Source organism: Portunus trituberculatus, chromosome 42 (genome assembly GCF_017591435.1).
Source record: "Portunus trituberculatus isolate SZX2019 chromosome 42, ASM1759143v1, whole genome shotgun sequence".
Lineage (NCBI taxonomy): Eukaryota > Metazoa > Arthropoda > Malacostraca > Decapoda > Portunidae > Portunus > Portunus trituberculatus.
In genome coordinates this window covers 6,899,222-6,911,937 of record NC_059296.1, presented here as the reverse complement: position 1 = coordinate 6,911,937, position 12,716 = coordinate 6,899,222, and the positions used below count along the sequence as shown (strand labels likewise).

Sequence of the window (12,716 nt, the reverse complement as noted above, 5' to 3'; positions counted from 1 at the left end):
AATACAATGGATTACTCATGGGGAATTTTAACATCATTCCTATCAGGCCAATTCACTGAGATTTTACAGTAATGAAAAAAAACAATGATTGAAAATGGCCACTACAGAAATAGTTTCCATTCATTCCTGTTGTTACATACTTCAATCCTCTTATCCTCCTCTCACTGCCTTTCTCTGCTGTACCACAGATTCCATTTCCCCATTTAATGGAACACTGGAAGATAGATCTCTGACATCTACTCAAATACACTCTTGATCATCTTATTGCATGTAATTTGAAGGTGCTGTTTAACTTTCAACTAGTGGTCATTACAATATTAACAATTTAATGAAAGAATTAATTAATACTTTGCCTTTTCTTTAAGTTTTCATATGATCTCATTTCCAAGATTTCAATACAGGAAGTTCAGTAAGTTTTACATCAGATTCCTAAACTGTCATACTGGCAATAGGCAATAGACTACTTTGGCCACAGGTCACACTCAAGTGAATCCAAGGACAAAATGGCTGCAAATGAGAATAAAACAATAATTTACCTGATGGATGGATTTTCTCCTGGGTGGAGGCTGAGCTGGCTCACTTATTTCAGTAATGATGCCAGTATTTGGTACTACTACTGTACTGATGGGTGTGGCAGGTATATCCTCTACAACTGGACTCTTTCTTTCATCTTTCTTCTTCTGCTTCCATTCCTCTTGCATCACCAGGAACTTCTGGCGGAAGAGCTTACCCCTGGCACAAGCCTGTAACGAAGTATACATTATATACTGGCAGAATGCATGCAGTAAAATGTTTTGCACCAAAGGAAGGAACCTCACCATGGTCACCAAACTAAAACTTTTAAACTTTAGCACAATATCAATTCATATTTCAATAATTTTACCATAAAATCAACACTCTACATTTGTACCAATACTATTTCAAAATCATATAATTTTGCTCTTAAGTCATCATTCTAGCTTTGTTACAATATAGTCCATACCTGGAAGGCTACAAGTGCTCGATGGAAGTTCTGATACCACTTTCTCACACAATGACCTCTCCACATTTTCTGAATGAAGGTTGCAGCATTATGTCTTATGCGTAGCTTGTTCAGTTTCTGCTGTGCAAGCCAACACCGAACTTGACACTGAGAAAATAATATCACATACAGAAAAATATCATCTACCTCATTCTAGTATTTGGCTATTATACAGTCCACTTAGAGAAAGCATCTGAGTAAGGTCTCTACATTATATTGGCAGCTCTGCTGACAACTGACCCACAGAGTCAGGAGGACAACTTAATCTGCCAAGAGAAATACTTATATTTCTTCAATTAACTTTACAATTACACAAGTAAGGCAAGTTTTGTTTACATTCACGGGTGAAGCAATGTTTGTGTAACAATATCAGTTTTCAATCTTGATAGAATAAAAAAAATATATAATAATTATAGCAAGTATAATTATCTTATCAATTTACTAGAAATTAATGAGGGCCTTGCTGTGGTAATTTTTTTTTTTTTTTTTTTTTTTCTTACCATGTGGGCATTTCACAGGAATTTATGGGCTAAAGGAGATACTTTTTTGGGTACCTCCTATCTCAAAGCCCACTCGTTAGGAAACCGTTGCCCCGAGTGAAGCCGCCCAACCTACACTCAGACTGTGGACAGGATTCAAACCCATGCGCTTGGTTCCACTGTACCATTATTACTGACAATTAGCAGTGGTATCATTCATGATAGATGAAGCTAGTTACTAAACTTTCCACATGTGGTATTACATTGGAACTGGAAAAAAAGTTCCAAATTTCATATTTGTTAGGGTTTGTAATTTTTCAATACTGAATGACACATATATAACAAACTCTCCAAAGTTTAATGAACTTTGCCAAATTTGTCAAAATCAAATAGACATGGCAGTATGTTTAGCCTGAGAGGAAAAGATCAAACATATTTGTTCACCAGACTTCAAAATTCCAGAACTATGGTTCTAAACAATTCATAATTGTGTTCTTAGATACATATCCAGCCTTTCTTATACATACTACTATTTCTTTAATGAAAAAAGACATTTACCTGAATCTTGACAACCATGGCTCTGAAGTTCAAGAAATGTCTGCGCTGATGAATTGTTCTGTACCATCTCTGGATGACAATGATACGAGAAAGGATTGTCTGATGGAGCTGTGTGTCAAGTTTCTGCTTCTGAGATTCTCTCATAAAGATCTTGCTCTTTCCCATTTGGTATTCACTCTCCACTAAGTTCATCTCTTCCAGAAAGACCCTAACATCTGCTTGCGAGCTGTGGGAAAAATACATGGCTTTAGCACACCTTTATGTAAATAACAAAATAAAATTCTCTCTCTCTCTCTCTCTTTATTTATAAACTTTAAGTTTCAGATGCCTCATATTACTACCATTCTATATCCATTTGGTTGCAACATGAGTGATATTACAGGAAACTAACATTTTATTTTGTCTTGCAATAAACTAATTACTTTTCCATTGATTTAAATGGGCAATGAAGATATATATATAAATATATATATATATATATATATATATATATATATATATATATATATATATATATATATATATATATTCAGTATATGAAAATAATAAATGCCTTGAAATTTCAAATAATGATTATGACTATAGCACCTTAACAAGGCCTTGGGTAGAAGTATCCTGTAGTGGTGGATGAATTCTTCATAAGAGAGTCGCACATTGAAACCAGCCTGTCTGATGCGTACAGTTTCCAACATGCCAGTGTACCTCAACTGTCGCATCACCATCTCATCATCAAACATGTTTGGTGCCTGGAAAATTTTTTTTTAAATTACATTTAAACACACACACACACACACACACACACACACACACACACACACACACACACACACACACACACAACAATTTATGATAATAAAATACAAGATCAGAAATTTGAGAAAAGGAATTCAATGCAATGCAATATCATGTGCAAAAATGCACTGGATGAACTGTAAGAGTTTTTTTTTTTGGATATAATAGTGAAGGTAGGAATTTCCAATCTGATTATTTCCTATCCCTCTCACCAAAAAAGACATATTACAGCATTACCTTGTTTGCATTGCTTTTGATGCACCTAATAAAGAAGGGATTGGCAGTGTTCAGGGCTTCCATAAGTGTCTGCAGTGAAAGCTGGAACTGGCCTGTCACTGTGTGTGGGGGTTTACGAGATCCTGGCAGCCGCCCCTGGAAAAGACCATTCATAGCATATAACTATCACTACTTGAGCATTTGGAAATTTATCTTATTTCTATTTTTGAAAAAGAGAAGATATATAAAACATTGTTTCACAGATACCACAGGAACCTCACTAACTGCTAAATCATGTTTATCATAGTCATAATATAATATAGCAATTTTAAAAGATCTCCAAAATGATAATCCATAGGAAATGTTCAAGTTACAACATTATTGTAGTTTGAAGCCATAAAATTTAAGTCTTATACTAGTTCAGGTGCATGTTAAGGTACTGCCTACACAGCCACATTCCCTGGTTATTTCCCTTACTCAGAACTATTCCCACATTAAAGAAAATATTACCTTTGTAAAAGAGCTTATATTCTTCAAGTCCTGTCTTCCTCTTTTTTTCTGCTATCTTTTAAGGAATGCAAATAACTATCTCTGCTTTCCGTTTTTTTCCCTTTTAATATACACTTGACACCCTATGAATCAGCACTGCTAATGTACATATACTCATACTCTGGAGAGTTAATGGTCTTTTTTTCTCTCTCTTTATTTCAATCCTATACTTGGCATCATTTTCAAATTTCTTACTAAATTATAAAAAGCACAAACTAACTGTAATAACAACTGCAAGTCATGTTTTTGTTTTGTTTTTTCACTTTTTTTTTTCTTTTCTATTGACATTATAAAAAATCTAACCCCAACTGAAAATTTTGTTGTAGTTTGAAATGATACCTAACAAAAGTGGATCAGAGTTTATACCAATTTTGTGAAAATTTTTGAAGTGTAAAAAACCACTTCTCGAGATATCCGCTCCTAAAGATTTTTCATAATTTTGTCCTTGGTTTGCAATTTGTATTCATCTGATTGACATGAAATTTTCACACATGATTGTGTATATAATAGTGACATCCAGGAGCATGATAAGATGATAATGCATCAGACCCCGCTTCTCTAGATAATATTATTCAATCGTACTTGAGAGTTGGGAAGGTGCCATCAACAGCATCACGGGAATCTGTTGTTTTGCTACTGAACTTGACACTCTGAGTATTAGTGTGCTGAAGTGAGATAATGATACAGTGAAGTATTTATTACTCATCTGGTCCAGCTTTATATCTCTGTCTCAACATAATCTTTTGTAATAGTGTTATTGCTAGAATTATGTGATGTATAGTTGTGATGATGAAGGTAGTGAGAAAAAACAGTGTTTGAAAAGATAATAGCAGTTCTATGATGTAGACAGATGGTGGAGAAGGGTGGCAGTGAGGCAAAGGGTGAGGTAAGGATTCAAGGTCCAGCTGTCTCCCAATAACACATTTGTTTGTTTGTTTCTTGTTGTCTTCTCTTCTTGAAGTTTCTTATTCTAATCCTCATCAATTTATGCTTGTAAGGGCATTATTTCTGACGCCTGGCCACGTACTGTGTAGGGAATGAGTCAGGCTATGATGCAACCACACCAGACATTTAAAAATGGCTTCCTGGTGGGAAGGGTATTTAATTAGCTAAATATAAAGTACACCATCTGGTAATTTACGGTCTGAAGGTTTCGGAGAGGCAAATGTAATACCAAAATTTTAAATCCCCAAAAATCAAATAATTCCTGCATTTTTTTTTTTTTTTTTTTTTTTGTGTGTGTGTGTGTGTGTGTGTGTGTGTGTGTGTGTGTGTGTGTGTGTGTGTGTGTGTGTGTGTGTTTACCTAGTTGTAGTTTTACAGGGACTGGGCTTTACGCTCGTGTGGCCCCGTCTCCATATCTACACTTATCCAAATTTTCTTTAAAGCTATGTACACTCTTTGCTGACACCACTTCCTCACTCAAACTGCTCCAAGTCTCAACACATCTTTGCAGGAAACTGAATTTTTTTAACATCTCTCAGACATCTTCCCTTCCTCAGTTTTTTACTATGCGATCTTGTGCTTCGAATGTGTGTGTGTGTGTGTGTGTGTGTGTGTGTGTGTGTGTGTGTGTGTGTGTGTGTGTGTGTGTGTGTGTGTGTGTGTGTGTGTGTGTGTGTATTTACCTAGTTGTAGTTTTACAGGGCCTGGGCTTTATGCTCGTGTGGTTCCGTCTCCATCTCTACACTTATCCAATCTTTCTTTAAAACTATGTACACTCTTTGCTGACACCACTTCCTCACTCAAACTGTTCCAAGTCTCAACACATCTTTGCGGGAAACTAAATTTTTTAACATCTCTCAGACATCGTCCCTTCCTTAGTTTCTTACTATGCGATCTTGTGCTTCTAAAGTCATATTCTTCTCTCAGGATCAGTTTCTCATTATCCACTTCATCCATTCCGTTAATCAATTTATAAACTTGTATCAGATCCCCTCTCTCTCTTCTCTGCTCCAAGGTTGGTAGATCCATAGCCTTTAGTCTCTCCTCATATGTGTGTGTGTGTGTGTGTGTGTGTGTGTGTGTGTGTGTGTGTGTGTGTGTGTGTGTGTGTGTGTGTGTGTGTGTGTGTGTGTGTGTGTGTGTATTTACCTAGTTGTAGTTTTACAGGGCCTAGGCTTTATGCTCGTGTGGCCCCGTCTCCATATCTACACTTATCCAATTTTTCTTTAAAACTATGCACACTCGTTGCTGACACCACTTCTTCACTCAAACTGTTCCACGTCTCAACACATCTTTGTGGGAAACTATATTTTTTAACATCTCTCAGACATCTTCCCTTTCTCATCTTTTTATTATGCGATCTTGTGCTTCAAATGTCATATTCTTCTCTCAGGATCAGTTTCTCATTATCCACTTGATCCATTCCGTTGATCAATTTATAAACTTGTATCAGATCCCCTCTCTCTCTTCTCTGCTCCAAGGTTGGTAGATCCATAGCCTTTAGTCTCTCCTCATATGTGTGTGTGTGTGTGTGTGTGTGTGTGTGTGTGTGTGTGTGTGTGTGTGTGTGTGTGTGTGTGTGTGTGTGTGTGTGTGTGTGTGTGTGTGTGTGTGTGTGTGTGTGTGTGTGTGTGTGTGTGTGTGTGTGTGTGTGTGTGTGTGTGTGTGTGTGTGTGTGTGTGTGTGTGTGTGTGTACCTAGTTGTAGTTTTACAGGGCCTGGGCTTTATGCTCGTGTGGCCCCGTCTCCATATCTACACTTATCCAATTTTTCTTTAAAACTATGCACACTCGTTGCTGACACCACTTCTTCACTCAAACTGTTCCACGTCTCAACACATCTTTGTGGGAAACTATATTTTCTAACATCTCTCAGACATCTTCCCTTTCTCATCTTTTTATTATGTGCTCTTGTGCTTCAAATGTCATATTCTTCTCTCAGGATCAGTTTCTCATTATCCACTTGATCCATTCCGTTGATCAATTTATAAACTTGTATCAGATCCCCTCTCTCCCTTCTCTGTTCCAAGTTTGGTAGATCCATAGCCTTTAGTCTCTCCTCATATGTCATCCCTTCAAATTCTGGAACCATTCTTGTAGCCATTCTTTGTAGTCTCTCCAACTTCCTTATGTGTTTCTTTTTATGAGGGGTCCACATTACTCCTGCATATTCCAATCTGGGTCTTATTATAGTACTTAATTTCTTCATCATTTCTTTGTCCATGTAGTGAAATGCTACTCCAATATTCCTTAGCAAATTATATGTCTCTCTGAAAATTCTATCAATATGGCTTACCGGTTGATTGTTTTCTTCCATCGTCACTCCTAAGTCCTTTTCCTTTTTTACTTTCTCCAATTTTACTCCATCTCCCATCTTATAGATTCCCACGGGTCGTCTTTCACTCTTTCCCATTTCCATGACATGGCTTTTGTCCACATTGAATTGTGTGTGTGTGTGTGTGTGTGTGTGTGTGTGTGTGTGTGTGTGTGTGTGTGTGTGTGTGTTCACACACACACACACACACACACACACACACACACACACACACGCACATCCAAGTGAACACGCACACGCACGCACAGCACATGTAAGCGCGCGCGTATACACACACACACACACACACACACACACACACACACACACACACACACACACACACACACACACACACACACACACACACACATACAAATTCATCCTGTCATATGCAGCCGTCACACGCATCATGGCCTCCGGACACTCCCCTTCAGTAGCACCACCCACCTCCGCTCACCGCCAATGCTTAGTGTGTTTGGATCCTATTTCTACATACACCCGCGATGGAGTCACGGCGTGCCGGGCCTGCAGGGCTTTCTTCAGAAGGCAAAGTCTCCGCCCCAGTCAAGGAGTTGCTTGTCCCCGCCGAGGCGACTGCCAACAAGTTCGCCGTGGACCTGCAGCTTGCGCACCTTGCCGCCTACGCCGCTGCCTTGACGCTGGGCTCTCCGCCGACCCAATGTCAAGCAGTCAGGAGACCTCCGAGGAAGACAGGTCCCTCTGCCACTCGTGCAATCAAGTCAACCGCCTCAAAGGAATCCTGACATGCTCCCAATGCGGCCGCGTCCATCACCTCTCCTGTGCCAAAATCACACAAGCCCAGGCTGCCGTAATCACAGTTTGGCACTGCAACGACTGCCTTCGGTCCTCCCTTCTGCAAGACGCGGTCCACGATGCAGTCCCCGCCAACGAGACTCCACCCACCGACATGGCCGCCGCATTGGCCGCCCTCAGAGCGCGAACCAGGCTTCTGCAACACGTCCCCCGCCGTCACCGCCACCGCGTTGCTTCGGATCTCGCCAGTGCCATTACAGCCGCCCTTGAGCAGGGTACTCCCCTCACTTGGTGGCGTCTATTTTCCTATATGTTCCAAAGCCCCCTCGCCGAACCTGCCAACCCACCCCATTCCACTGAGCCAGCTCCCCAGTACAACCCTAGTGAAGCTAATGACGCCAGCACCATCACCTTCTCTCGACGTGTCCAAAAAATGTGCCGACGGAGACATTCGCGCTGCCCTCCGTCTCTTAACGACCTCTGACACCTTCATCTCCCCCAGTGAGCAAACTGCCGATGCTCTCCGCGCCAAACATCCCCCTGCTGAAGCTGATGAGGAGCCTCCTGAGATGCCGGACCCTGACCAGCACCGCCTCACCATCACCGAGTCCGACGTTATGGCTGCCATCAAGTCGTCCGCCCCAGGCTCTGCTGCTGGCCTAGATGGATTACGACCCCTCCATCTGATGCAGCTGGTGGCTAGATTCACTGCTGAGGCGGGGCAACGGCTTCTCCGCGCTTTGACCGAGCTCTGCAACGCTGCTATCGCTGGAGAACTTCCCGCCCACGCGACGCAAACATTTTACAGTGCAAGCCTCACTGCCATCAGAAAAAAGGACGGTGGCATCCGACCCATTGCGGTGGGGTCCATTTACCGAAGGTTAGCATCCAAGATTTTGGCCAAACGCATGTCTTCCGCCCTTGCCCCTGAACTACAGCCTGTCCAGCTTGGCGTCGGCGTGCGCATGGGTTGTGAGGCCGCTGTCCACGCCGTGCGTGATCACTCTGATGCGCACACCGGCTCGCCAGGCCACATCATCGTGAAGCTAGACCTCACCAACGCTTTCAACACTGTCCACAGGTCAGCAGTACTCCGTGAGGTTGTCCGCCGCTTTCCTCCTGCTGCTCCTCTAGTGTCTCAAGCCTACTCTCAGCCCTCGCCCCTCCACTTTGGCCCTACTCGCCTCTGGTCTTGCCGTGGCGTGCAACAGGGCGACCCCCTGGGCCCCATACTTTTCGCTCTCGCCCTAGACACAGCAATACGACACCTCCGTTCACCCCTCAACCTCTGGTTTCTGGACGACGGCACACTAGCTGGGCCCAAAGATGTTGTTGCTGCAGACCTACATAGTTTGATACCATCACTGCAGGACCTAGGCCTCACCTTAAATGAGAGCAAGTGTGAGGTAATCCATCTCGATGATCCAGGTAACACAAACACTCCAGACATGGGCCACGCAGTACCCATGGTGGATAGCGTCGCCGACAAGGCCGCCAATCCCGGCCCCAGCAACGTCGCTGAGACCCTCGCCAACAACGCCGAGAACCCTGGCCCTCACACTGACGATCCCTTCCCACTGCCCTCCGCACATCACTCACACGTCTGTCTATACTGGGCTCCCCCATCCACTCCCATAGCAGCGACGAGGCCCTTGGAAAAATCAAGAACACAACAAGACTCCTCATTGACAGAACATCCAACATTGGCAGCCACGCTGCCCTCTTTTTCTTGTCGAGGTACGCAGCGGTACCGAGGGCCACATACCTACTACGCTCAGCACCTGTCCATGCAGCCAGCGAATCATTAAGAGAGATCGACGAGTTGATGCGGCATGCAATATCTCAGTGCTGCAACGTCCAGCTTGACAGCAATTCTTCTTGGACACAAGCCTCCTTGCCACTCCGTTACGGGGCTTGGGTGTGAGACGGTTGATAGATGTAGCACTGCCAGCTTACATCGCTTCATTAGAGGCCTCCAGGGACCTGGTCTGTACCATCAACCGCCGCCCCAACGGCGACAGACTGGATCGCTTGGACTCTGCTGTAGCGATGTTTCGTAACACCCAGTGCCCAGACCTGAACGCAGAGCTGGGGCTTCGGCAAAGGACCCTTGACGGTGCAGCCTCGCAACACCGCCTTGATGACCTCCTCAGCCATGCCAACCAGGTCAACCGCGCTCGGCTCCTCGCTGCCACAGCACCGCACAGCGGAGCCTGGCTCTCTGCTATCCCCGTAGAGAGTCTCGGCCTCCTCCTCCCGATGATGCTGTACGAATAAATGTTGCATTGAGGCTGGGCCTGCGGGTTCAACAGCCTCACCGCTGCCGCTGTGGAGCCTTAACAGACGCCCTAGGCCACCACAGTTTGTCCTGCCAGCGGAATCCCGGACGCCTGCCACGCCACGCTGCTCTCAACGACGTGGTGTACCGCGCCCTGGCTGCCGCTGGGATAGTGGCCACCCTTGAACCCCGAGGCCTGGATCGTGGGGACGGACGCCGCCCAGACGGCATTACAGTCTTTCCTTCAGACGAGGCAAGATGTTGATGTGGGATGCCACCTGCGTAAACACCTTCTGCAGCACCCACATTAATGACTGTGCCTTGGCTGCTGGGGCAGGCTCGCGCCGCCGAACATCGCAAGCGCCATCGCTACGAGGACCTGGCCCGGAGGTATGATTTCTCACCGCTTGCTGTGGAGACTAGCGGTGTGCTCGGGCCAGACTTCAGTGACTTACTGTATGATATTGGCAGAAGAATCACCCAACGCAGCGGGAGCCTCGAGAGACAGGTTGGCTGCGGCAACGCATCAGCCTTGCTGTAGCGCGGGGCAACGCAGCTGCAATCTGCGGGCCCCATTAGTTGCCAAAAGGCCCACTATAAATCATATTTTGTACCCATATGTATAAATAGTAAAGTTGTTTTGCCTGAGTGTGTGTGTGTGTGTGTGTGTGTGTGTGTGTGTGTGTATTTACCTAGTTGTACTGTACAGGGTTCGAGCATGTGTAATTCACCACGGTCGCCTGCTGGTCACCCAGCCAGCCTTTTCCCATTACGGAGCGAGTTCAGAGCTCACAGACTGATCTTTGGGTAGGACTGAGACCACAATACACTCCATACACCAGGAAAATGAGGTAACAACCCCTCGAGGTGAACAGGGGGCTACACATTGAGAGGCTTGCCCATTTGCCTCACCGCTTTCCGGGATTTGAACCCAGACCCTCTCAGTTGTGAGACAAGTGTGCTAACCACTACACTAAGTGTGTGTGTGTGTGTGTGTGTGTGTGTGTGTGTGTGTGGAGAGGGGTGGGGGAGGAATTCATATAAGTTGGATATTCGCGCTTGTCGGACTAACCTTTCCCTCTATTAGTTCGAGTTAGTGAGGGTCAACAGTATTCCAACAGATACTATGATAAAAAGATATTCAGAATGAGAGATGCAAGCCAACCACAGCAGTTCAACAAGCCAGTCTAAGAGTGACAAAAACCATCCTGTGAATGATTGTCACTTACCTGTGATGTGAGTGACTGAGTCTTCTGAACAAGAGCCTTGACAGTCTTGAGGTTCTTTTGATGGCGAGGACCATGCAGCCGCGCCCGTGAGCGATTGTGACGAGTCTTTCTGAGACGCCTGAAAAGATCAAAACCTTTAGAAAATGGTGAAATCCAAACTGGAGATTTTCTTTTATAAATTATCAGTGGATTTTGATGATTTCACAATATACTGAGACTGCCTGTTGTGGAATGCTTTTGGCAAAATTTATTGCAAGTTCAAAGGGAATCTTCATTTCTAAGAACAGAATTTTAAGGGGTTAATATAATGGAATGTAAAGAAATATGTAAATTTAAATTTAGTAGCTATAAATCAAGACGAGGACAACATCACTTTATTTTAAACTTTATAGTCTTATGAGCTTTTAATTTGGCCATAACAACCTCCAAGACATTGATCATGAGATTTTGAACAGCTCATAAAAAACTAAACAACTAACCAGACAAGTAGAACAAACAAGTCCTCCACCACAGCAAGACACAAGCCTTATACATTACATCATTCAGCAGTTTCTGGATTTAAATATAACAATTATTCTCCCTCTCCATTATTTAGCAGACTTATTCCCCTTTCATCAGATAAAATTCTAAATAAGTGAACATTCAGACAGAATCATAGCATAAGAGGTGCACAATACAAACACACAATGACTTACATGAACCATGAAATCGAATGGCAAAAAGAAAAAAAAAAAAAAATAGGTATACAAGCTCAAAAGGAATGCATAAAAAAAACTAGGCATTAAAACAAGTAATTCCCATATTGTAGTCAAATTATAAATATCTTTTAGAATATATATAAACACAACAATGTCACAATGGTATTTATGCAATAACCTTTTGAACTTGTATTTACAATGTAAGAAACACAATAATGACTTGAAAGCATAGCCTAACAATGCAAATGCCAAGAGATTACCATTTTCAGTGTTCAAATACAATTTTTATGTTACAGCAAAGTCTGCTAGATATTTAGTACTTATTCTGGAAAAAAAAAGAGCAAAAAAAAAAAGGAAGAGAAATAATAAAAAGACTACAGAAATCTTTAACCTAAAACCATTTCAAACTGAAAAGAAATAATGAAAAATTCTTTATAAAACAAAACCACAAAATACAAGAATTATTCAAATCATACTCACATCTGTGTGTTCTCAATTGCTGCTAAAATTCTGGAGTTATCAATACTTATTTTCTGTTTTGGTACTTTTCTTTGATCTCCATGCCCTGTAAAATGTAAGTTGCTAAATGGTTGCACTACTAGACACAATGTCTGTGTTCTTTTAAATATACAAACTTAAATTACATGTAATTATGAATATCTGGGAAAGGAAAATGCAGAAGAAATATATAAAGCAATAGCTGAGCTTAAATGAAAATATATGACTTGTAATAGGTTGATGGAGATGAAGTGTTGTGGATGAGGCTGATTGTCATCTACTCTTCTAACATTAGCAAAAACACTTACTGAATTTTCTAATGGGCATATGGATCTCAAATTTCAGATCCTGTATATCATCTGA

General features: G+C 42.6%; 1 protein-coding gene across 7 annotated transcripts in view; it reads right to left on the bottom strand.

Moving 5' to 3' along the window:
* The window catches only part of LOC123517775 (unconventional myosin-IXa-like), a 60,354-nt gene that overhangs the window by 18,648 nt on the left and 28,990 nt on the right, over positions 1–12,716 (bottom strand). For all 7 annotated transcript variants that reach the window (XR_006678580.1, XM_045278218.1, XM_045278217.1 and 4 more), the window contains exons 12-18: positions 12,336–12,420; positions 11,158–11,275; positions 3,088–3,222; positions 2,647–2,804; positions 2,059–2,284; positions 983–1,129; positions 537–743 (exon numbers count right to left, since the gene is read on the bottom strand). Coding sequence is in view for 6 of the 7 variants with exons in the window: in XM_045278218.1 (XP_045134153.1) it covers positions 537–743; positions 983–1,129; positions 2,059–2,284; positions 2,647–2,804; positions 3,088–3,222; positions 11,158–11,275; positions 12,336–12,420 (1,076 nt within the window). In the remaining variant the exon portion in view is untranslated. The remainder of the gene's footprint in view (positions 1–536; positions 744–982; positions 1,130–2,058; positions 2,285–2,646; positions 2,805–3,087; positions 3,223–11,157; positions 11,276–12,335; positions 12,421–12,716) is intronic.